The sequence below is a fragment of the Marmota monax genome, unplaced genomic scaffold (assembly GCF_021218885.2).
Source record: "Marmota monax isolate L192 unplaced genomic scaffold, Marmota_monax_Labrador192_F-V1.1 WCK01_AAM20220418_F8-fsc00215, whole genome shotgun sequence".
In the NCBI taxonomy this organism is placed as follows: Eukaryota; Metazoa; Chordata; class Mammalia; order Rodentia; family Sciuridae; genus Marmota; species Marmota monax.
Genome location: NW_026695214.1, coordinates 3,310,410 through 3,336,835, shown reverse-complemented (window position 1 = coordinate 3,336,835; position 26,426 = coordinate 3,310,410). Strand labels below are relative to the sequence as shown.

Sequence of the window (26,426 nt, the reverse complement as noted above, 5' to 3'; positions counted from 1 at the left end):
CCAAGGCCCTAGGTTCCATCCCCAGTAGTACAAAAAGAAAAAGAAATGAAAAAAAAAAGTTAGTTTTTTTAGTATCATTTATCCAAAATACTTGGGAACAGAAGTGCTTACGATTTTGGAGTTTTTCAGATTTGGGGATATTTCTATAGATTTTTCCTGGATAACATCTGTAATCCCACCAACTCTGGAGGCTGAGACAGGAGGATTGCAAGTTCAAGTCCAGCCTGGATAATTTAGTGAGACATTGTCTCAAAATAAAAAATAAAAAGGACTGGAGATATGTGTAGCTGACTGGTAGACACCCCTGGGTTCAATCCCCGGTATTAAAAAAATCAAATCCTAAATCCAGAAAATCCTGAGCATTTTGGAATTTTGATTTTTGGACTAGAGATGGCCAACATGAACTGCGTATTTTTTGTAGATTCTTTCACATAATAGTTAGGAAATCCATACTTTGTGGTATTTTCAGCCCACCTTTGCCATTAAGGAAACAATTGGGTTAGTACCTGTCACTACTCAGATTCACATCTGGTCATACCACAAAGCCAGTGTTCAAGCACTCCACAGAGCCACTCCCCAGCTCTGCAGACACCTTTTGCCACACCTTCTTCTGCTGGGGATTCGTGACAAGTCCTTCCCCAGTTAGTGAGCACGTAGGGGGAGCGGGCGGCAGTGCGCCTTTACTCGGGCGGACCCTGACCCATCTGCAGAGCGTGTTTGAAATTCACAAGTCACGGCCGTGGGTGGCGTCCACCTCCCGGGCCAGCTGTGCGGCTGAGATGTCTCCGCGGGTCCCCGACCCACAACCCATGCCACCTTCGCCACCCCGCCTTCTGGGACCGCCGAAACGCCGGCCGGGCGCGTGCCGCGCAGGGTGCCGCGCTCACCCCGCGCTTCCGGGGCCCCTGCGCGGCGCGCCAGGTCGCTGGTGCTCAGCCCCGTTCCCATGGATACGGCCTGGGTTTCTAAGGACACGGTCCCGTGTTCTGGGGCCTTTGGGGTGCGCGGGCGCATGTGTACGGGGAGGCACCTTGCGCATGCGCAGGTTGCCGCGGTGGGCCAACGTGTCGGCGGCCGGTCCCCGGTCGCGGCCAGTGCGCATGCGCGCTAGCCTAGCTGGTGGCAGGCGTGGGCGGGCGTGACGCGGGCTGTCCGCTGTCCCCGTAACCATGGCACAGGTGCGTGAGTGGGCGTCATTGGTGTCCATGGGAACGCACTAGGTGAGCGACTGTGCCTGTGACGCAGCCTCCAGCCTGCCTGGTGCCTTCAAGCCTGGGCTGACCGCCGGGCTTTGTGGCTTCAGCTGCGACACAGGTGTGTGCGGGGCCTCGGGACGACGGGTCCGAGGGCGCAGAGGTGTGCGGGCGAGGGAGCGCCCCCCTCGGAGGCAGGCCGGCCGGGCGGCAGTGGGTGTGACCGGTAGCGGCGCGAGGTCCCGGGACCTGCCCCGGCGTGCGCTGGGTGGCCTGTTCTCCCCCGCGGTCTCTGCCCTCACCTGTGTCCGCATACCTGCCCCAACGATGACCGACAGGGACCCGGAAGGGCTGGAGTGGAGCCCAGGGGTGGAGCTGGTGCTTAGCACGCAGGCCTTGGGTTCGATCCCCCTTCCCAAAATACACATGGTCGGGAGGTGACAAGTTTTGGAGAAGCAAGTGCTCTCCTGCCTCTGTGCAGGATCCTGAGTGACAGGAGAAAGCCCCAGGTCTATACTTCCTGCCCTCTGGGCACAGGTACCTGATGTGGGAGGCAGGCTCAGCCCCGTGCTTCAGGACAGGAACTTTGTCCTGGACCCCAGAGATCTCTGGCCCTCTTATTTCTAGTTGATTTTCCTATGGCCTGGGACAACTCTTCCTTCACGTGTATTTTCTAAGGTGGCCTGTGCTCCAAAAAGTCACTGGTGTTGCTTCATTCTCCTCTTTCTCCTAGGCCAGCTTTAAAAAAAAAAAAAAAAAAAGTCATCATAAGGCAGAACAATTTGTACAACTGAAAGTCAAGGTTCAGGTGAGTTTCCTTTTTGTTCCTTAAATGACTTGTGTTAAGATTACTTTTAGGACTTTTACTTTCCTTGGTCTTAAATGTCTTTCCTAAAAGCATCTTATCCCAGTAATTCCTCCCCAGGATGTGTCAGGGCCATGCAGTGGCCTCAATGTATTCTCCTCTGACCGACTCTCTTCAGGGAATATTCACAGACTCATTTGGAAAATTGTTCACATTTCCTGGTGAGCTCTGCCTTTCTAAGAATCTGAAGGTATTTTCTATACCTCCTAGAAGCTAATTCTAGTGCTTTATATTAGTGTGTGGTTTGAAGGGGAGGGGACTGGATTTTAAATGGAACCAGCATTAGATTTCTTTGACATGAGAGTAATGGGTTATTGTAATTGTTTATTTTTTTTAGTAACATTGGTGTTTCAAAATTTTTATTTAACTGACAAATGACAAGTCATAAATATGGTGTGCAACTTGATGTTTTGATTAGTGTATATATTGTGGGAATGATTGAATCATACCAGGCTGTTCCTGTTATGTGTGAGTACAAAACCTGTACCTTTGTAGTGGATTTCAAGTCCAGGTAGTGTGAAGGCTTCACTTTGTTCTTTTTGCTCAATGTTGCTTTGACTATTTGGAATCTTTTGTGATTCCTTGCAAAATTTAGGAAAGAGTGTGTGTGTGTGTGTGTGTGTGTGTGTATGAGAGAGAGAGAGAAGTGGCAGGGTTGTAGAAACTGTGGATCACTTTGGTTAATGTGGCCATTTCAACTATATTGATTTTTCCAAACCATAAATGAGGGCTATCTTTCTGTTTATTTGTGTTTTCTTCCATTTCTTTCAACCATGTTTTATACTTTTCCACATACAGGTCAACTCCTAGATGAGATTTATCCCTAAGTGGATTTGTTTGTTTGTTTTGGTTTGGTGTTTCTGTATTTTGATACTATAATGATACTGCTATCTTGATTCCTTTTCAAACAGTTCATCGTTAGTGTATAGAAATGGTACTGACGTTAGTGTATAGAAATGCTACTGACTTCTCTGTTATTTTGTATGCTGTGCCTTTACTGAATTCATTTATTATTTTTAATACCTTCTATTGTGTTTTTTAAATTTAGGGTCATGTCATTTGCAAACAATTTCTTCCTTTCCAGTTTGGATGCCTTTTATTTCTTTTTCTTGCCTAATTTCTCTGGGCTGATACAACTAGTCCTGTTTTGATTAGAAATGGTAAGAGTGGGCATCTTTGTCTTGTTCCTGATCCTGAATGGAGGCTTTCAGCTTTGCTCTTCATTATGATGTTAGCTGTGTGCTTGAGATATATAACCTTACTGTGTTGAGGTATTTTTTTTTTTTTTTTTTGCATCTTTTGAGATAATCATGTGGCTTTTGTCCTTCCTTCTGTTAATTTGGTGTATCACTTTCATAGATTGATGTATGTCGAACCATACTTGTATCCCTGGGATAAATCCCACTTGATCATGTTAAATGTTCCTTTTAATGTGCTTGTGAGTTCAATTTGCTAGTCTTTGGTACTAGGGACTAAACCCGGAGTCATTTTACCACTGAGCAACATATCAGCTGTTTTTTTAGGGCCTCACTGAACTGAGGGGTTGGCCCAAACTTGTGTTCCTGCTGCCTAAGCCTCCTGAGTCTCTGGGATTACGAGCATGCACCACCACACCCAGATTCTCAGAATATATTTTAATTTCACTTTTATTGTCTTCCTTGAGCCATTAGTGTTTATGATCATGTTTTTTTAATTTCCACATAATTTAAACTTTTCTAGCATTCTTCCTGTTATTGATTTCCAGGATCATAATGCTATAGACAGAAAGGATACATTATTTAATTTCAGTCTTCTAACATTAGCTAAAACTTGCTGTGTGACTAAACATATCTTGGGCAAGGTTTTGTGTGCACTTGAGAATGTGTATTCTGCTGCTGTTGGATGGGGTGTTGTGTATGTGTCTATTAGATCTGTTTGTTGTAAAGTTAATTCCAGCCTAAAGTTTCCTGACTCTTCTGTCAGGATGATCTGTCTACTGTTGGAAATAGGGTATGGAAGACCTTGCTATTGCTGTATTGCTGTCTATTTTTCTCCATATTCATTAATATTTGCTGAATTTATTTAGGTGCTCTGATGTCAGGGGTGGCAAATATATTTACAAATAATAAATTATCTTGAGGAATTGATACCTTTACGATTATAGAATGACCTTTGCTTTTTCCACAGGTTTCAAATTCTATTTTGTCTCATAGATGTAGCTGCTCCTGTCTGGAATATTTTTCCCCTCCCTTTACTTTTCTATGTCTGTCCTTAAGGCTAAAGTGTGTTAGTGTGTTTCTTGCAAGGAACATATTACTGGAATTTTTTTTTTTTTTTTTTTTTTTTGTACCAGGGATTGAACTCAGGGGCATTTAACCATTCGGCCACATCTCCAGCCCCTTCTCTTTTGTGTGTGTGTGTGTGTGTGTGTGTGTGTGCACGCGCATGCGTGTGTGCTGGAGATTGAACCCAGGGACTTGTGCATGCTAGGAAAGCACTCTACCAACTGACCTATATCCCCAGCCCCTCACCAAGTTTTTAGGGCCTTGCTAAATTGCTGAGGCTGGCTTTGAATTTAGGATCTTCCTGATCTTTGTTTACTATTGTATTTCTTTTTTCCAGTCTTGGCTGTTGTTCTCTATATGTTCAGTTTTTCTGGTAGTATGTTGCACTCCACCACTGAGCCACATCCCCAGCCCTATTTTGTGTCTATTAGGTCTGTTTGGTATAAAGTTTATTTTATTTAGAGGCAGGGTCTCACTGAGTTGCTTAGCACCTCAATCCTCCTGCCTCAGCCTCCGAGCCACGGGGATTTCGTGTGGCTGGTAGTATGTTTTGGTCCTTTACCTTTTATGTATCTTCCAGACACTCTGTTATTTGTCATTACCATAGGACTACATAAGCATCTTTAATAGTTGTAATATTGTAGTTTAAGCTGATAACAACTTAGCACTGGGGGGGGGGAATTATAACATTATGCCCATATTATGTTAAGTCAGATTTTACACCTTCTAAATTGTGTACCTTTCAACAGATCATTGCAGCCATCTTGCAGCTATCTTTTGTTGGTCGGGGTATTTGTTGCCTCCAACTCGGCCCCTCCTACCCCACTCTCCTGAATATATCACCATTCAGAATTAGAGTTTTGTGCACTTACCTTTATTAGTGAGTTGTATACTTTTCTGTGTTTTCATGTTGTTGCTTAATATCCTTTTGTTTTCACTTAAACTCTCTAGTATTTCTTATAAAGCAGATTGCAGGGTGTTGGACTCTCAGCTATTCTGTGTCCTGAAATGTCATCGTCTTCATTTATGAAGGACAGCTTTGCTGGGAATACTCTTCCTGAGTGGACGTTTTTTCTCTCTGTTTTGAACATATCATTTCGCTCTCTCCTGGCCCACAAAGTCTCTGTCACAGTGTCTACTTTAGCCTCACAAAGTTTCCCTTGAATGTGATGAGCCTCCTATTTGTCACCACTCTCCAGTATCTTTGTATTTGATTTTTGATAGTTTGATTATTATAATGTATTCCAAAATATTCTTCTTTGGATCAGTCTTGCTTAGAGTTGTTTTAATTTCCTGAACTGGGGACCCAAATCCCAACCAAGATTTGGGAGGTTGACATGTAGAATTTAAATTGCTTTCTGCTTCTTTCTTTCTCTCTTTCTTCTCCTTATCGAATGTGAATAATCTGTAAATTTTTTACTTTGATAGTATCTCAAAGGTACCTCATCTTTTTTTTTTTTTTTTTTTTAGTTGGGCAGCAGTCATTTCACAGGGTTCCATGGATCTAGGGGCAAGAGTGACAAGTCAGGAGGGCCACTTGAACCCTCCCCCTAAACAACCCTCCTGCCTTGGAGAGGCCAGACCTCTGGTCCTCCATTCTGCCCCTTCTGGACCCAGCTTTCACCCTGACTTTCTTCCTGTTCACCTCAGGACTTTCTTTCATATCCTTCTTCCTAGGAAACCTTTCTCCTCTTTCCTTTCTCTTGCTCACCTGCACAGTTTGCCAGGACAGATCCAAATTTCAGGCATACGCATGCCCTCCCAGGTGCCCTCAGCGATGCCTACACCTCCTTTTTACAAACACCTCATTCCAGCAAACAGTTCTTCCTGACATCCTTGTTTTGACAATTGTGATCCTCTCCTCTTAATATTTATCCACTCCCTAAAAATATTTGTATGTCCCCCTCAATTCTTTTATTTTTTTTTCCCAGTACCAGAGTTTGAACCCAAGGATGCTTAACCACTGAGCTACATCCCCAACTCTTTTTTTAATTTTGAGACGGGTCTCACTAAGTTGCTGAGACTGACTTTGAACCTGTGATCCTCCTGCCTCAGCCTCGAGAGCCACTAGTATTATAGGCATGTGCCACTGCGCCCAGTCCCTCTCAATTTTTTTTCTTTATGCATTGTTTGCCTGATGGTATTTTGGGGGGAGGAAGGGGTACTGGGGCTTGAGCCTAGAGGCCCTTTACCACTGAGCTATAGCCCAGGTTGCCCAGGCTGGCCTGGAACTTTGTGGTCCTCGTGCCTCAGCCTTCCGAGTCTCTGGGATCACAGGTGTGGCCACTGTTCCCAGCCAGCTCTCCATTTCTTCTGGGTGGTAACTACAGCTTTATTCCTTTCATTGGTTGGTGTCATATTTTCCCAATTCTCCCTTCTCCTTGCAGCCTGGGGTCTGTGCACTTGAGAGAGCATACACCACTTGCAGTCTTTACGTGGCGTTTCTTTACATTACACTAATCCTTAGGACTCCAGGCTGAGTGACTTCCTCGGGGCACTGTGGAGTGGAGGATGAGCCAGGTGACTCGGCCACCACGGAGTTCCCACTGGGGTCTGTGCTTGGCAGGCCTTTCTCCAGGTACTCTACAGCCCACAGGTCCTCTCTGCCCCTAGGTATATCATCTGTCTCCACGACCCTTGCCCTTTGAGGTGGCACCTGAAACTCTCCAGGGTTCACAGGCTCAGTCCTATTACTGAGTAACAGATGGGTGTGGCATTGTCTAGCCCCTGGGTGGACGAGCAGTATTGGCATGGTGTACAACTGAGTGTCTGGAACCAAATGTTAGGGCTGCTTCAAGGTCAACAACCAAGATCCAGGCCTTCAGACCTCTCTCTGGGGCAACAGTGGGTGTGTGTCCCAGAATTTCCTGCACAGGTGAGCCTCCTGTGTTACTGTAGTTGAAATGATCTGGAGCTGATTTCTGTGGCTGCTTTCAGGTACAACAGTGCGAGCGAGCTCAGCAGGTCAGCCTACAGGAGCACTGACCAGGTATACCTCCCTCAAGGTCCCCAAACTGGCAGAACCACTCCACAGCCATAGCAGAGAGGGGCCGGGTAAGAGACTCAGGGCCAACACCTCATCTGCTGTGTTACCAACATCTGCAGACTTGCAAGATACACAGCCAGGACATGAGGCGCTACTGTGCCCTACTCTGCCTGAGCCCATCTTCAGCAAGTTTTAGCAACAGAATCAAGGCCAGAGGGGAATGTGGCAGTCCCCACATAGTGACAGGGATGTTTCCAGTTCTTGAGCTGAGACACTCTTTCTGTCTTGGGCTCCATCAGGGTATCACATATTCCTGCTTGAACTTGTAAGCACCCACAGAGCCTGCTGCCCATGGTGGCTGTGGCATAACGGGGAGGAAACACAAAGCAGGGACCCCCTATCCAGCCACATTGCTGTCATCACTCTCCTCTTTTCATGAATGTTACTTGGCCACTTTTAGATCAACCAATATTACAAAGAGTTTCCTACACCAGAGTTAAGAATATGGGGCATAGTGACAATTAACAGCCCACTTTCTACTTGTCATATAAGTTAAGCTCCATGCTTTACTCAAGTTTCCCTTCTTACCTAAAGTTCATCTGTTCCAGCTCCCTCTCCAGGACAAAATGTGACATTTCATTGTCAGAGCTCCTTAGATTCCCCACTGTGTCTGTTATTGGGACATTTCTTGTTTTTTATGTTGACATTACTTAGAGGTGAAGTGTTAAACAGGATAAAATTATGGAATGTTAATAGTCATAAATCATAGTGTGCATGAAAATTTTTAACCATCTGAAATTCTCCTTTCATGAGACACTTTGGTAGGTATCAGACCCAGCGTAACATTTACTTGGTCTTCAGTACAATTAGGAAAGGAGGGTGGCCAGGTGTGGAGAGACCATTCTCATCACTGAACACCCTCTGTCTGCTCCGCACAGCTCCCTGGCTCAGTCTGCTCAGGCAGAGAGTTGCTCTATGATGTTCAGGGTCTTATTCAGTAGCTGAGATGTGGTCAAAGATGTTCAAGTTCAGGGAGAAAACTTGTTTGAATCAGTTTTACAGTGTTAGAGCTTGTGTTCATTTCCTTTGCTGCTGAAACAAACACACACAGTTGGTGGCTTAAAACATCAGTAATTTGCCAGGCATGGTGGCACATACCTGTAATCCCAGCAACTCAGGACACTGAGGGAAGAGGAAGGAGCACAAGTTCAAGACCATCCTGGACAACTTAGCAAGATTCTGTCTCAAATTTTAAAATAAATAAATAAAAACAACTGGATATGTCAATCAGTGATAAAAAAAAAAAAAAAAAACAACCCTGGGTCAATCCCCAGTACTGCAAAATTTAATTAATTAATTGAAAAGGGCTAGGGATATAACTTAGTGATACAGTGCCATGGATTCAATCTCTAGTACCACAAAAAAATAATTAATGGATTAGAACAAAAAAAAAAAAAAAAAAAAGATACCAAACCCAGGCAACTTAGCAAGCTTCTGTCTCAAAATGTTTCCCTACCTTCCCAGCCTCAAAAGGCTGTAGCACTGCTTGGCCTCTGCCCTTCAGTACTAGTACTTTGTCTTCTCATCAAAAGCACTTACATGGGCTGGGGCTGAAACTCAGTGGTAGAGTGCTTGCCTAGCATGTGTGAGGCACTGGGTTCAATCCTCAGCACCACATAAAAATAAATAAAATAAAGGTCCATCAACAACTAAAGACAAATTTTTTTAAAAATCACTCACATGTTATACCTTATAGGATTAATGTCATGGTTTGAAACTAATCCCATGATAAAACATTAAAAAATACAGCCTTTCAGAATTAGATTTTCTATGATTTTCTAGTTTGTTTCACAAAACATGACAATCATTACTGGGGCCTGGTGCTTTAAATATATACACTATACAAGTAGTAAATTTAGAATATGTAAAAAAGAAGAGGGAGTAATTAAAAATATTCACACAAACCTCCCTCATCAAAGGGAGTGCACAATTCAAGTCTCTTACCAATGTTCCCAATTTGATATCTTCTCAAATTAGAATGTCTCAGCTTCATTTCTGATGCAAAATCATGCCTCTGCCCCCTGCTTGCTTGTGGAGAGGGAACATTTCCTCTTTGTGTGTCATAGAATCATTTGTGCCAATATTGCTAAATAAAATGAATTTCATTCTTAACATGCTCTGAAAGTTGTTTTTAGTTTGCATTCATTATATTGGCAGCTGGTTTAAGAAGCTCATACATATTCCGATGCAAGAAAAAAAGGAAAATGGCCAGGCAGACGTGGTACACACCTGTAATCCCAGCAGCTCTAGAGACTTAGGCAAGAGAATCACAAGTTCAAGGCCAGCCTCTGCAACTTAGCAGGCTTTTGTCCCAAAAATTAGTAAAAATGACTGGGGGTATAGCTCAGTGGTAAAGCACCCTGGGTCCAATCCCCAGCATAGAAAGGAAGGAAATGGTGGCTTGGATTTTATTCATAAACATATATTAAGGGATGTTTAATGTTACTGATTTTTAGAATCAGCAGCCAATTTGTACTGAATAATCATAGTGTTCTGTGTAGATTATCTCAATCTTCATAGCGTCTTATCGTAATTATACTAGTGAGGAAGCAGACACAACTTAGTACCTGTCAGAGCTTAGAATCACATCCTGAAAGTCAGAGCCTGCATTCTTTTTGTTTTGTATTGTTTTTGTTTTTGTTTTTTTGTGGTGCTGGGGATTGAACCCAAGACTTTGGGCATACAGGGCAAGAACTCTACCAACTGAGCTATATCCCCAGCCCCAGAGCCTGCATTCTAAATTTCACCACGGTATCCCTTACCAAATTATCCAGACCTTTCACAATCCACCTCCTTCACTTGGGGATTCATCTTGAATTTCACAACATTCTTAGTAAACACATTTATAACGTTACATAAATCTGTAGTTTATATATTCTATCTCTTACTGTGAGATATTTCTCTTTTGTTTGTTTGGTGTTTTGTTTGTTGTTGTTTTGGTTTGGTTTGATTTTTGTACTGGGAATTGAACCCAGGGGCGTTAACCTCTGAGCCACATCCCCAGCCCTTTTTAGGGTCTTGCTAAGTTACTTAGGGCCTTGCTAAGCTGCTGAGGCTGGCTTTGAATTCATGATCCCCCTACCTTAGCCTCCCGAGCTACTGGAATAATAGGCATGCACCACTACGCCTGGCCTTGATTTTATTTAAAATTTTATTTCCTGGAGAACTGGAGGTATGGCTGAGTGGGAGGTATAGCACTTGCCTAACATGTTTGAGGCCCTGGATTTGATGTCAAGCACCACAAAAATTTTTTGAAAGTATATATACATGTGTATATATGTAATTTATTCATTCTCTGGAAAATCTAGGTTACATCAATGAATTATATCACTGGTAGCATCCTGGTCGTGATATTAAACTATAATATAATTACTAGTTGGTATAAATGGGTGAAAGATACACAGGATATCTCAGTATTCTCATAACTGTATATGAATCTATAATTCTCTTAATTTAATAAGAAGCCCCCTAGCCAATCACATATGCAATCCCAGGTACTTGGGAGGACAAGGCAGGAGAATCTCAAATTCAAGGCCAGCCTCCACACCTTAACAAGTCTGTCTCAAAATAAAAAGAAGCAGGCATGGTGGCACACACCTGTGGTCTCAGAGACTCAGAAAGCTGAGGCAGGAGAATCACAAGTTCCTGGCCAAGCAAGGCAAATTAGACTCCATCTCAAAATAAAAAGGGTCGGGATACAGCTCAGTGGTCGAGTGCCCGTAGGTTCAATCCTCATGTCATAAAAGTAAGTAAATAAGTAGGAGAAAAAGGGCTGGCATTGTAGGTAAAACAGCCCTGGCTTCAGGTGCCAGTACTGCAAAAAATAAGTAAAATAAAAAGAAGCCCAAGAGCTGTGGCATACTCCTACATTCCAGTCACTCCGGGAGGCTGAGACCGGGATCACAGGTTTGAGGCTAACCTAGGCAACAAAGCATGATTCTATCTCAAAACCTAAAAATTTCAAAAAATAAAAATATTTTTTCACAAAACAAATTAATCCTCTAAGTAAGCTTAAGCATACATTTGTGAACTACAGTTATTTCCTTGATGATTTTCAAACTGTAGAGTCTTTAGTCAGATTCCGGCAGCTAACTGCCTGAGGTCTCCAGAGCCCGTGACATTCCAACTTGGAGATGAAGGCATGATGCCAGGGCATAGCTGCTCCCTCACATGGTCTTAACCCACCAAAGGGGAGATGCTGAGGAGGAAGCTCAGGCAGCCCCTGGTCGAGGCCTGCGGAGAATGACAGGCCTGGTGCTCCAGGAGCTGCTGGAAGGGACACTGTTGTGAGGATTGCGCAGTAACAGGGCTACCGCCCCAGCCCTGTGCAGGTGGAGAGCTGGTCTTCAGGTCTCCCTCCTTATCTCCTCTCTCTAACATGTCCGACCACAGGTGCAGACTAATCAGGTGGTGACAAGTGCAGAAGTACAATCCACACTCCCTTCACCACCTGAAAGGAGGCAGCACCGAAGGAGCCGTCAGTGTCCACAAGGCACAGTTTGGAATTGAAGCCACATTCCAGTCAGTGCTCCACATGTGACCCTGGGTAGACATCAGAGAGCTGGTTTGGGTATTGCTAGGTGCCAGGGAACAAAGGAAAGGTTTTCAGCAAATTAGTCCAAATTAATATCTTCTGAACTCTTCCTGCACACTCAAGGCTAAACTTAAAAAAAAAAAAAAGTTGGGGGTTGGGGAGGTAACTCAATAATGGAGTGCTTGCCTAGACTCCAAATCTTTTAATCATTTACAAGTACATGCACACATGTTAAAGGAACACATCACTTGTTTGACTCATGAGGTATACAGTTGTCCAGCAGTATCTCAGTGGAATTGGTCCCAGTACACACACACACACACACACACACACCGTCCCTCCTCTGCAAGAGCAGATATCAAAATCCACACATTCTCACGTCCCTTGTCTCGCCCTTTGCCCAGGTGTGCCAGGGCAGTGGAGTAGGTTGTAGACATGCCAAAGAAAGTGCCTGGAGACACCATGGGAGATGGGATCACTCCGGATGCAAAGCTGTCATTGTGAAGATATTGATGATGGCACATCAGATCGTCCCTACAGCCATGCTCTGGTGGCTGGAATCGAACTGCTGTCTCCACAAAGTGACAGCTACCATGGGCAAGAAGAAAAATCACCAAAAGGTCAAAGATCAAGTCTTTTGTGAAATTTTATAATTACAATCGCCTCATGCCCACAAGGTACTCTTCAGGTATCCCCTTGGACAAAACTGTCGTCAACAAGGATGTCTTCAGAGACCTGCTCTTAAACGTAGGCCCGTCGGGAGGCCAAGATTAAGTTTGAAGAGAGGTACAAGAGGCCAGAGACGGCGCCACAGAGAGTTCCGTGGTGACAGGCTGAGTATACCTCTGACCCTTGTGCTGCTTTGGCAAACAGAGCCCCTCCCCCCCGCCGCTTCACAGCACTCTGCCCAGGGCAGCTAGCTGGACAAGTGACACAGTGCCCTCAGTTCTGCAACCGTCCCCACTCGGGGGTTTTACCTGTTAGGCTTCAGAAGCAGCAACATTGTTGGCATCAGTTTGCTGAGCTTGCTTGTATGACCAGCATCCCAAGGAGCACCTGTTATGCACATGCAAGAAAGCAGCTTTTGCCCGGCATGGTGGCATGCACCTGTAATTTCAGCAGCTCAGGAGGCTGAGGCAGGAGAATTACAGGTTCAAAGCCAGCCTCAGCAACATAGTGAGGCCTTAAGCAACTTAGTGAAACCTTGTCTCAAAAAATAAAAAGGGCTGGGGATGTGGCCCACTGGTTAAGCACCCCTAGGTTCAATCCCTGGTACCCCTCCCCCAAAAATAAAGAAAAAAAGTAGTTTCCACAGGTAACACAGACTTGCCCTAGTTCCCAGTGTGCATAAGAGAAATCTAGTATCCTCCTAGATAGTGTATCTGGACGTTCCTACCCAGATTTGCTCTCATTCACTTGGCTAGGATTTGGGGAACAGAAAGGGGGCAATCACATAAACATATTGGAGAAAAGACAGTCTCTTCAACAAATGGTGCTGGGAAAAGTGGATATGCACATGTAGCAAAATGAGATTAAACCTCATTCTCTCACCCTCCACAAAATCAAAGTAAATCAAGGACATAGGAATTAAGACAAATGATGCTGCACCTGCTAGAAGAAACTGTAGGTCCAACTCTCAATCCTGTCAGCAAGACTCCTAAGGTGCAAGAAGTAAAATCAAGAATCAGAGAGCCTGCAGAATGGGAGAAAATCTTTGCCACCTGCACCTCAGATAGAGCATTAATCTCCTGGATATATAAAGAACTCAAAAAACTTACCACAAACCATATAACCCAGTCAAAAAATGGGCAAAGGACCTGAACATGCACTTCACAGAAGAAGAAATACGAATGACCTACAAATATATGAAAAAATTCAACATCTTTAGCAATTAGAGAAATGCAAAATAAAACTACACTGAGGCTGGGGATGTGGCTCAAGCGGTAGCGCGCTCGCTTGGCATGCGTGCAGCCCGGGTTCGATCCTCAACACCACATACAAACAAAGATATTGTGTCCGCCGAAAACTAAAAATAAATATTAAAAAAAAAAAAAACTACACTGAGATTCCCTCTCACTCCAGTCACATGGCAGTTATCAAGACTACAGGTAACAATAAGTTGGCAAGGATGTGGGGGGAAAGGTACACTCATAACACTGCTGTTGGGACTGCAGATTTGTGCAAGCACTCTGGAAAACAATATGGAGAGCCCTCAGAAAACTTGGAATGGAACCACCATTTGACTCAGTTATATACTCCTCAGTATATACCCAAAGGACTTAAAATCAGCATATTTCAGTGACACAGCCACATTAATGTTTATAGCAGCTCAGTTCACAATAACCAAGCTATGGGACCAACCTAGGTGCCCTTCAACAGATGAATGGAGAAAGAAATGTGAGATAGACACACACACACACCTACAATGAAATATTACTCAGCCATAAAGAAGAATAAAATTATGGTGTTTGCTGGTAAATGGATGGAACCGGAGACTATCGAGCTATGTGAAATAAGCAATTCCCAAAAAACCAAAGGCTGGTTGTTCCCTCTGATATGAAGATATGCAGATGCTAACACAATAAGAGGGGGTGGGGATAGAAGTTCATTGGATTAGACAAATGGAATGATGAGAAGGGAAGGGGGATGAGAATCGTAGAGACAGTAGAATGAACCGCACATCACTTTCCTATGTTCATATGTGAACACACGACCAGTGTAACTCCACATCATGTACAACCCCAGGAATGGGAAGTTATACTCTATGAATGTATGTCAAAATGCACTCTACTGTCATGTATATCTAAAAAGGACAAGTAAAAATACATAGGTTTAGAAAGGGGGGGGGGGCATTCAGGGACACGGTGTTTTACTGCCCCGCCCCCTTTTCCAGGATGATAGTCCTTTATAGAAAATGTGGCGTTTGTATAAACCTGTACACATCCCCTTGTGCACTTGATATGGCCTCCCGATGAGTCACACCTACTGCGACGTGGACGCGGTGGGCGCTGTGGCACTGGAGGTCGGGTGCACTGGGCACCGCCGCAGGCTGCACCGCCTGGTTTGTTAGCCCAGCGTCCCCCTCGCTGGCCAGCCCCACCTGCCGACGGCCGCCTGTGCACTGGCCAGGGCCTCGCTGCGTCACAGTGGCCCTGTGTCTGGAGCCCTCTTGCTTCTCGGTGGGCCCCCGCCGCCTGGCGCTGGGGGTGGGATGTCCCGCGCAGCGTCTGCTGCTGCCCCTCCGCCTCTGCCCCTCCCGCGCGGCCCCCGCTGCATGCTGGGAAGCGGTGCGAGGCCTGGGTGCCATGGAAACGCACACTCTGCAGCGAGGGTAGTTCCGATGTCACGGGGCAGCGTCCCCAAGAGGCCCAAGACAGGAGTTGGAAGGAGCGCGCGCTCGTGTGTGTTGCTGGGTGTGTGCGCGCGCACAAGGATGCCCGAGCTCTGCGCATGCGCCTGTCCTGGCCCGGGGTCGCAGGGACCGCAAGCAACATGTTGTGTGGGGGCGTGCAGCCCTGACGCGGAGCTGTGTCCCGGTAACGGTGACGCAGGTGTGCTGTGTGCGTCACCGGGATGCGGGGCGCCAGGCAGAGGTTAATGCACTTGCTCCACCGTGTGGACTGCTGTCCATTTCTGCGCAGGCAGCGGGAGGCGGGAAGCATCCGTCAGGAGCCACCACTCCACTCCGGGAGCCACAGGTGTGACAGGCTGAGCCGGTGGGTGTGACGGGCCGAGGTACAGTCCGTGGTGGGGTGTAGGTTTGTGAGACCATGTCTGGCACGGATTTGTGCTTCTTTGGTGGCTTTTCAGCAGATGGCAATTTTGGTGATGACAGATGTGTGATCTTGCAACCTATAGTTTGTTTCCTTCCTGCTTCTACTGAGTAGTACCTACCTGAGAGCAATGGGCCCCAGGGGACAGAGATCAGAGCCTGAATCTCCTTATGAAAATGACCAACAAGGACAAAGACATGGTCGTGAGATGACAGTTTCAGAGTCCTAAGTGTTCTCCCCACAGGCTATCTGGACGAAAAAAGATGGCCTAAAAGTGCGGGTTTTTTTAGGTGGTGGGAGATCACCCTGAGCCAGCAGAGCTGCGTCATGTTCCAGAACCTGAGTGTTTGAGCCTGGTGCTCAGGGAACTCTCAGACGTTCAGGACCTAGGGACAGATGTACCTCCGAGTGTGTTTTCTATGTTAGCTTGTGCAGCAGAAAGACCCTGGTGCCTCATTCTTGTTTTCCTCTCTCCCCAATCCAGCTAAAGAGAAAGCATCCTCAGTTGGAAGACTAATCACACATCGTGAAGTCAAGGTTCAGGTGAGTTACATGTCTTGGTTTTGAATGATTTTCCCCTAGATCTTAACAAGAGACTTAAAGGTGTTGATCAAGAGCATATTGTTCTTGCCTCTGCTTTTTTTTTTTTTTTAAACCAGGGATTAAACCCAGGGACACTTAACCACTGAGTCACATCCTCAGCCCTTTAATTTTGAGACAGGATCTTGCAGAGTTGCTTAGCACCTAGCTTTTCGTGAGGCTGGCTTTGAACTTGCGATCCTCGTGCCTCAGCCTCCCAAGCCACTGGGATTACAGGTGTGTGCTACCACACCCATCTTTTTCCTACCTTTTTTAGCTTTCTGAAAATAGAGTTGTGATGAGGATGAAATTTTTCATACACTTAAAAACATATTGTGGCCCCCTAAAGCATAAGTGCTCAGGACATGCCAGCTTTGGAGGCTGCGTGGAGAGCTTGAGTGTTCACAGACAGTGAGCCACATCCATGTGAATGTGACTGTATACTAAGAGGTCATACAGTGAACAGAGCTTCAGACAGCCCAGCACAGGAAGCTCAGCTTGAGGCCCTTCCTTGAGCTCCATCTTTAACTTTCCAAAATTACAAAATGCACTCACACATATACCATGTTTATGATACAGTAGTGTTTGTTATACAGTAATGTGTCAGTGTTTCCCCCCTTAAAGAAAAACTGTGATTCCATGGCATTAAGAAAGTGTATCTTTGGGCCAGGTGCAGTGGCGCATACTATAATCCCAGCAGCTAGGGAGGCTGAGACAGGAGGATCACGAGTTCAAAGACAGCTTCAGCAATGGAAGGCACTTAGCAACTCAGTGAGACCCTGACCCTACTAAAATACAAAATAGGGCTGAGGATGTAGCTCAGTGGCCAAGTGCCCCTGAGTTCAATCACTGGTATCAAAAACAGAAAAATCTATCTTCAGGCTGGGGTTTTAACTCAGTAGTAGAATTCTTGCCTGGCACATGTGAGGCACTGGGTTCAATTCTCAGCACCACATAAAGATAAATAAATAAAGATATTGTGTCCAACTACAACTAAAAAATAATAATAAAAAAAATTAAAAAGTGCACAGTCTGGATGGCTAAAAAAAACCAGATGTGTGTTTTGCACAGTTTTGAGGCTGGAAGGCCAAGATAAGGGAGTGAGGCCTTCAAATTGCAGACTGCCCTTTCCTACCGTGTCCTCACAGGGCATAAAGAGAGCTCAGGGCTTGAGGATCCTTTCTGTAAATGCATTAATGCCATTTATGAGGACCCCACCTTCTTGACATAATCACTTACAAAGGCCCCACTCCTGGTCCTTCACCTTGGGGGACAGGATTTCAATTTAGGCATTTTGATTGGACACAGCATTCAGTCAGCGGGGAGTCTGCAGAGGCAACTTGGCTACATTACTTGCTCAGGGTCTGATTTGTGTTCCAAAGACAGGGAAAAGATAATCCAGGACAGGAAGGTGATAATGATTTTAGCAACACCCTTTTTGCAATATTAGGCCTTATATCGAATTTCTTTGTTGCTGTAAAAAATTACCATAGATTTATTGGTAACAGAGCCCTAGTGGTCACACATCTGAAATCAGCATCCCTGAGCTGAGACCAAGGTGTTGGCAGAGCTCTGGACATGTTCCTAATAAGGGTTCCTGCAGCTGCTGGCCCTGTGTGGCTTCTGACCCTTCTTTTACCAACAAAGACAAGTCAAGTCCTTCCTGTCACCTCATTCTGACCCTGCTTCTGCCATCACATCTTTCTCTTCTTAACCCCCACCCCCACCCCGCCTTTGCTTATGGACCCTTTCGGTTACATTGGGCTCACTGAGATAATTCTGGATAATCATCCCTATTTTAAAGTTCAAAGGCTAGCAATTTTAAGTCCATCTGCAACTTTAACTTCCCTTTGCCATTAAGGTGACATTCACAGTGCCAGAATTACCATGTGGATATCTTTGAGACAATGATGCCTGACACAGACCTGTCTATTCAGAGTTTGACCAGTGACTCCAGTGTACCTGCTCCCTACCAATGTGACCCTTTTTGTAGGCAAGTTGTGTGAGTGTGTGTGTGTGTGTGGCTGAGAACTGAACCCAGGGCCTCCCACATGCTAGGCAAGTATTCTACTACTGAGCTACACCCCAAGGCTCCTTTTGATTCTTCATGTTGTTTCTTACAATGGAATTAACACTGACCTGCTATAAAATAATTGAGACCCCTAGGGAGCTCATAAAGAAGAAATTTAAATTATCCACAATCCTTAGGTACAGTGGCCATGCCTGTAACTCTAGCTACCTGGGAAGCTGAAGCTGGAGAATCACAAGTTCCATCCCAGCCTAGGCAACTTACAAAACCCCATCTAAAAAAAAAAAAAAAAAATTCTAATTGTACCATTCAGAGAAAAACGTTTTTAAAATGTTGGTATGTTCCAGACCTCCCAACAATCTTTCATAATTAAATTCAGGATTTTAATGTTTTTTTTTTTTCACAGAACATCCCAGTATGTGCTGATGAACAATGCTACAATATCACTGGGTACCTTACAAGTAGGGACTGAACAAATTACACCTGCAAGATTCATGAACACAAATAATAGATGTGGGCAATATAAGTAACATTTCCAGGATAAAAGAATAGGGTTGCAGCAGTTAAAATGTTCATACATACACCTGTAACCTTGGCAATTGAGGAGGCTGAGGCAGGAGGATCCCAGATTTGAAGGCCAGCCTGAGAAACCTAGTGAGATACCATTTAAAAATAAAAACAGCTAGGATATAGCTCAGTGGTTTGGCACTTGTCTAGCACATATGAGGCCCTGGGATTAATCCCCAGCATCACAAAGGAAACAAACAAAAGTCACACTAGTCTCCCTTGTCACTTTAGAACACTCGATGCAGCTGTTCACTCGATGCTAATTTCTCAAACTGTCATCTTCTCAGATCAGTCTCTGAGCTTGATTTTTGATGCAGAATCATGTTTCTGTTCCCCTGGGTGCTTGTGGAGAGGGAGCATGTTTTCTGTAATATATCAGAATCTCCTGTGCTAATTTGATTAAGAGTTTATTCTTGAGATCAGGTTCTGAAAGTTTTTAGTGTTGATTCTATAGGCAGCAATTTTGAACAGCACAAACTTCAGCCTAAGAACAAATGGGAAAGGGCAGACTTGACTTTCTTTTATGAAAACATTAAATGGGGCCTGGGATATCACTGGCTTACCATGAGCAAGGCCCTGGGTTTAATCCCCAGCACCACAAAAAAAGAAAGAAAGAAACCTAAATGGATGTGTAATGTTCTTGATCCTCCATAACAACAGCTACCTTACATTCATCATTATGTATGACTAGGTGTTTGGGTTGATTATCTTCCTTATAATTGAGACGGTCATGGCTTATAATCTTTTTATTCCACTTTTAACCGTGAGGAAACACACACTATGAGTTGGTACTGTCACTCCAGCCTTGGGTTCAGCATTGTGGTACTGTAGTGGACTTCAGCCTGGAGACACAACTGATCTTCTGTATGGTTAATTTCAGTCTCCAGGTCAGCTGCTTCCGTGTCTCCCAGTCCACCCTGAATCGCCGGTTGCTCTCTCCAGTGTGGTCAGCTCCCACCTGAAACAAAGAAAGGCATTGCTATCAGGTATGACAGGTACCTCACAGAACAGAATCTGGTGGCCAAGGCCATGTGCAGCTGGGCTCTGGGCTCCTGGAGGGCCTGGGTTTGTCCAGTACCCCTCCACCTTCCCCAGGGAGTCATGTGCATGTGCATGTTGGGAAGAAAGGGTGAGGAGCGAGGTCACATTAGGTCATTAGGAAACCCAAACTGCAGGTGGTTTTTATGTCTCTCTTTTCATTCCTAGCTCTGATTCTGTGTCTTCAGTGGAAGAAATCCCGAGATGACCAGTCAAGCCCAGAGGTCTGACGCCATGGCCCACGTAAGAGTGTATTACTTTTCACTCTTGGAATATGACAGTCAGGCTTGAGGGATCGTTGTGAATTGTGCTGAGCTGCTTACTCGGTCTCCCGTACACTCAGTTTTTTCTCCAGAGAACTGTTGAAGTGATGCAGGAACAAAGCCCCTTGAGGGGTGCTCAGTCCTGTCTGTGGCTTGCTGCCTTAAATATGTTGGTCCCACTTGACCTCAAGAGGAGACAGATTCTCCGCTGATCTTGTTTTCCGGGTGCACAGGAGGGAACTTTCAGATCCGCTGATCTCAGTCTTAGCATGCAGTGAGATGCCCGTCTGGGGGGCTTTCACAGCTGGGCAGAATTGGATGTGGCTATGAGGAGGGCCTGTGGACACAAATCACGTTCCCTCCCCCAGTATTGGAAAGTGAGCCAAGGGCGCTCTACCTCTGAGCTATACCCCCAGACCTATTTTATTTTTGAGACAGGGTCTTGCTATTGCTAAGGCTGACCTTGAACTTGCAATCATACTGCCTCAGCCTCCCAAATAGCTGGAATTACAGGCATGAGCCACTGTACCTGAATCAGCTTTTGTCATTACAGAGGAACACTGTTTAAAGTCTGCTCTGGCAGGATGGTGAATTCGAGGCTTGGAAACATTAAAATATGCCAAGCCCTGTCTTCTAAAATAAAAGACCTGATATTACAGGCAAAAATCTCAGGATTTTAATTTTCTTTTTTAAAAAAAAAAAAAAAAAGAGAGGCTGAGGTTGTGGCTCAGAGGTGGAGCCCTTGCCTAGCACGTGTGAGGCCCTGGGTTTGATCCTCAGCACCATAAATAAATAAATAAAGGTATTGTGTCCATCTGTAACTAAGAATATTCCCCAAAAAGTGTGGGGGGGGGGAATACTGTGGGAACCCACACTGGTCGGGCATTTACAAGACACTGGCAGGCTCTGCTGTGAATTCAAGGACAGCTGGGACTGCCTTGTCTACTCCTCCCGGGCAGGTGCCAGTCAGGGTGTGGGCTGCTTCCCGTGCCTCAGCAGCGCTCAGTGTGGGGGCACCCAGGGTCCTGCCCCCAGGCACTGGTGCCTCAGCCTTCCTGTGACCCACTGTATTTATCCCACCCCAGGGAAGCCACTGTCTCTTCTCTCATCCTGAAGCCCTTTCTGTCTCTCATCCTGTTTGCAGGGTTCGGTGACATTTTCAGATGTGGCCATAGACTTCTCTCAGGAGGAGTGGGCCTGTCTGACCTCTGCCCAGAGGGACCTGTACTGGGATGTCATGTTGGAGAACTACAGCAACCTGGTCTCACTGAGTAAGTCGTTGCCTCGCGGTCTTGGACTCTGCTGCCTGGAATGTCTGATTTTCAGGAACACCTTTCAGGAGACTAGCCAAATGTCTGCCTCCTGCTCCCAAGGGAACGTTCTGAGTTTCGCAGTATGGAAGAAGACATTACACACCTTCATCTTCCCATCTGCCACTTATCTTCCCACCTTTGTCTGGCCTCCTGTGTATCTCTCTGCCTTAGTGACCAAGGGGTGAATTGGAATTCTGGGGTATTTATTCCATGGCCATCTTCAAAGAAATGAAGCTTTATCTTAGGCTACCATGTTAATTGCTCTTAATGGTCTTTGGTACTTTGAGGATCTACCTCAGACCCAAGGTTATTTGTTTTTGTTTTTTTTTTTTTGGGGGGGGGGTAGTTATTGGGGATTAAACCTAGGAGCACTTAACCACTGATTCACATCCCCAGCCCTTTTTTATATTTTATTTAGAGACAGGGTCTCACTGAGTTGCTTAGGACCTCGCTAAGTTGCTGACAGTGACTTTGAACTCACGATGCTCCTGCCTCAGCCTCCTGAGTCGCTGGGATTATAGGCACACACCCCACACATGGCTCCAGGGTGATATTTTGATACATGTATGTGGTAATAGTGATCAGATCAAGATAATTAGCACATCCATCACCTGAAACATTTATCCTTTGTTTGTAGCCAAAGCATTTAAGTCCTCTGTTCTGTGTCTACTTTGGCATATACAATAAGTCATTATTAACTATGGTTCCCCTATAGTGGTGTGGAGCACTAGAACACACTCCTCTTGTCCAACGGCAATCTTGTGCCCCTTTGCCAACCTCACCTACCTCCCTCCACCCCCCGCCACCTCTGGTACCCACTGTTCTACCCTCTACTTCTGAAATCGCCTCCTTTAACTTCCACGTGAGAGAGAACGTGTGGCATTGATTTTTCTGTGCCTGGCTTATCTTAGGCTCCTCCGTGTTGCCCAAATGTTAGAAGCTTATTCTTTTTTATGGCTGAGTATAAAAGCACAACTCTCCAACTACATGTTTATGTTGTTTCATAGTCGTTCTGCGTTTGATTTTCTTGGATTTTCTAGGAATGCCATCACATCATCCACAGAGTATTCTTGTTTCATCTTCACTTTTGAGATTTTTCCCTCTAATTCCTTTTACTGAAATGTGTCAGCTGACAGGAAACAACGGGGCTTGGCCATCAATATGCTCTTCCTATTTGATGTTAGTGGCAATGACTCCGGTGCTTCCCCTTTGACTGTTGAGGTGCCAGGAGTAGAATCTGCATTACCAGGAGCTCTGGGTGACCCTTATTTGTTCTACTGAAGGCCTTTAGGTTTTGGCTTGGGTTTAGGTTTGATTTTGTTTTCCTGTAAAGAAAATATGTTGTTTTTCTTTCAGATTTGGAATCATCCTATGAGGCTAAGAGTTTAGCGATACAGAAGAATATCTACAGAATGAATCTTCACAAAAGGAATTCAGGTAGCAAAAGTAAGTCTCATCCCCCGAACAGGATGCGTGAAGGTGAGTCTGAAGTCCCACAGGGCTCTCAAGAGAGAAACCGCAGTCGAGTAAAAGTCAACTCGAGAAAGGCGCCTGCCAGCAGAGACCGCACCCCTCCGAGACCACACGCACGGCCGCACAGCAAGGAGAGCTCCTACGAGTGTAAGGAGTGCGGCAAGGCCTTCAGCCGTGGCTACCAGCTCAGTCAGCACCAGAAGATCCACACGGGCGAGAAGCCCTACGAGTGCAAGGAGTGTAAGAAGGCCTTCCGCTGGGGTAACCAGCTCACTCAGCACCAGAAGATCCATACCGGGGAGAAGCCCTACGAGTGTAAGGACTGCGGCAAGGCCTTCCGCTGGGGCTCCAGCCTCGTCATCCACAAGAGGATCCACACTGGGGAGAAGCCCTACAAGTGCAAGGATTGCGGCAAGGCCTTCAGGCGCGGCGATGAGCTCACTCAGCACCAGCGGTTTCACACCGGGGAGAAAGACTACGAGTGCAAAGACTGTGGGAAGACCTTCAGCCGTCTGTACAAGCTCATCCAGCACAAGAGGATCCACAGCGGGGAGAAGCCCTACGAGTGCAAGGACTGCGGCAAGGCCTTCATCTGCGGCTCCAGCCTCATCCAGCATAAGAGGATCCACACTGGCGAGAAGCCCTACGAATGCCAAGCGTGTGGGAAGGCCTTCACGCGGGTCAACTACCTCACTCAGCACCAGAAGATCCACACTGGGGAGAAGCCTCACGAGTGCCGGGAATGTGGGAAGGCCTTCCGCTGGGGCTCGAGTCTTGTGAAGCACGAGAGAATCCACACAGGTGAGAAGCCCTACAAGTGCACAGAGTGCGGGAAGGCCTTCAACTGCGGCTACCACCTCACTCAGCATGAGAGAATCCATACCGGTGAGACGCCTTACAAATGTAAGGAGTGTGGGAAGGCCTTCATTTATGGGTCGAGCCTTGTCAAACACGAGCGAATTCATACAGGAGAGAAACCCTATAAGTGTAAGGAGTGTGGGAAGGCGTTTAGTCACGGCCATCAGCTCACACAGCATCAGAAAACACATATTGCAAAGTCGTACACATGTAAGGATTGTGGAAAGGTATTCAACCATGCGAACCATCTTAGAGAGCATCAGAAGACACATAACAGCTGAAACCTGCCAACATACACGACACACCAAGGCCTCCCTCCTGCATTCACTCCTTCCTCAACATGAGGGAAACCCATGATTTAATTTAACATAAGAAAGCCTTCACTGGTCATCCTTCTAACTACAGAACATCACAAGTCATACTAGAGGCAAACTTGGAGAGTTGGAGAAGTCACTTTTCTTAATGAGTACGACATGCTCAGTCATTTTTACTGGACAGGTTGGCTGAGCAAATGCACAGAGCTTGCCGATACCATTCCATCTTTTTTATGTTTGAGGTTCATTCTAGGAACAACTCTGCTGATGTAATGTGAGGAGGCCGTCAGCCATGACCCGTCCCCTGCCAGTTATCACCGTCCACCTCTACCCCCGGTGAGACACACAGCACCCTGCTCATGCTCATCGCCTGTGCATTACAGATGCTCCTTGGCACACAGTAGGCTCATATCCCAACAAACCCACCCTACTTGAAAAGACATTCACAACTGCATTTAATACACCTGACTCAACAAACATGGTAGGTCAGCCCAGCCTACCTGAAATGTGCCCAGAACACTCCCATTAGCCTAAGTTGGGCAAAATCATCTAACACCAAGGGTATTCAATAATAGTGGTGAATGTCTCACCTAACTTATTAAATATTATATAGAAAGTGAAAATCAGTGGTTCTATTGGGCACACTTCCCACCATCGGGAAGCTCTAAAATAGTGATTCTTTTGGGCACACTTTCCACCACTGGTAAGTTCTAAAATCAGTGGTTCTCTTGGGCACACTTCCCACCATTGGGAAGCTCTAAAATCAGTGGCCGTATTGGGTAGCTTTCTGCCATCGTGAAGTTCTAAATCAGTGGTTCTACTGGGTAGCTTTCTGCCATCGTGAAGTTCTAAATCACTGGTTCTATTGGGTAGCTTTCCGCCATCGTGAAGTTCTAAATCACTGGTTCTACTGGGTAGCTTTCCGCCATCGTGAAGTTCTAAATCAGTGGTTGTATTGGGTAGCTTTCCGCTATAGTGAAGTTCTAAATCAGTGGTTCTACTGGGTCTGCTTTCCGCCATCGTGAAGTTCTAAATCAGTGGTTCTATTGGGTAGCTTTCCGCCATCGTGAAGTTCTGAAATAAGTGATTCTACTGGGTAAGTTTCCGCCATCGTGAAGTTCTAAATCATGGCTCTACTGGGTACGCTTTCTGCCATCGTGAAGTTCTAAATCATGGCTCTACTGGGTACGCTTTCTGCCATCATGAAGTTCTAAATCATGGTTCTACTGGGTAGCTTTCCGCTATAGTGAAGTTCTAAATCAGTGGTTCTACTGGGTCTGCTTTCCGCCATCGTGAAGTTCTAAATCAGTGGTTCTATTGGGTAGCTTTCCGCCATCGTGAAGTTCTGAAATAAGTGATTCTACTGGGTAAGTTTCCGCCATCATGAAATTCTAAATCATGGCTCTACTGGGTACGCTTTCTGCCATCGTGAAGTTCTAAATCAGTGGCTCTATTGGATACTCTTTCGCACCATCGTGAAGTTGAAAAACCTTGGCTGTTTTGGGTACACTTCTTGCACATTATGTTAAAAAGATGAAAGTTGAAATATCTGTAAATCCAGACCGTCTATATTTGTAGAATGTATGTTATGTGCTTTGTTTGTACACAGGGATAATCACACCTACGTAAAACTGCTATGTGGAAATTAAATGTTCGGTACATGTAAACTCTCTGAAAATGTATCTGGGGTATTGTTTCAGATCAGTATTTATCACCTATTGTTCTTGTGATCATCACCATTAGTGTTCTTAGTGAGTTATCAAGACCACCTGGAGTGCAGTGAGTTTAGAAGAGATAATCGAACATCTAGGTTTCAGAGAGCACAGAAGATGACTGTCACATCTTGGGCTGGACAGTCATGTCGGTGCACAGAAGGCATGGACATAAAAGGTTAAGTGCAAGGCCTGTGAAATGATGCCGCAAGATGGAGAAAGGGCAAGCAGATGCTCACTCTGCATGCACCTACGAGGGACTCAGAAAACAGATCAGCTAAGAGGGGAAGAGTAAGCACTTCACAGAGAAGGCTCAGCAGCGGGGGAAGCACATGGAAACCAGCTCAGCATTGTGGCTCTCCAAGTACAGTGCCAGTGAAGACGGGGGCGCCGGATGGCACAGGTCAAAGTCACAGCAGCTGAGACTGTACTTCAAGTGTCTTACCACGAAGGACAAGTGAGGTGAGGACGTGTGTGATTCAGTCATTCCACATTGTATACATGTATCAAAACATCCCTTTGTACTCTGTAAATATAATATAAACAGTAAAAAGTGTAATTCAGTTGTTTGTCAAAAAATACTAATAAAGAAATTTTTAAAGGCA

At 45.5% G+C, this 26,426-nt stretch overlaps 1 protein-coding gene and 1 long non-coding RNA gene across 3 annotated transcripts; one reads left to right on the top strand and one right to left on the bottom strand.

Annotated features, from left to right (window-relative positions):
* The first annotated feature begins 1,098 nt into the window (after nt 1–1,098).
* Znf331 (zinc finger protein 331) lies at nt 1,099–26,426 on the top strand. Of its 2 annotated transcripts, XM_046431175.2 has the most exons (7): nt 1,099–1,314; nt 1,927–2,001; nt 16,160–16,218; nt 19,731–19,836; nt 20,057–20,131; nt 21,296–21,422; nt 22,821–26,426. In XM_046431175.2, the coding sequence occupies exons 5-7, from the start codon at nt 20,093–20,095 to the stop codon at nt 24,074–24,076; spliced, it is 1,422 nt and encodes a 473-aa protein (XP_046287131.1). In that variant the 5' UTR covers nt 1,099–1,314; nt 1,927–2,001; nt 16,160–16,218; nt 19,731–19,836; nt 20,057–20,092; the 3' UTR covers nt 24,077–26,426. The 2 variants fall into 2 exon arrangements, with proteins under 2 accessions (XP_046287131.1, XP_046287132.1); XM_046431176.2 differs by lacking the exons at nt 1,099–1,314; nt 1,927–2,001 and adding an exon at nt 15,238–15,600.
* LOC124084192 (uncharacterized) lies at nt 12,018–15,142 on the bottom strand. The gene is made up of 3 exons (XR_006849054.2): nt 13,511–15,142; nt 12,880–12,958; nt 12,018–12,490 (listed from the first exon to the last, which is right to left on the bottom strand). It is a non-coding gene; the product is annotated as an uncharacterized LOC124084192 (long non-coding RNA).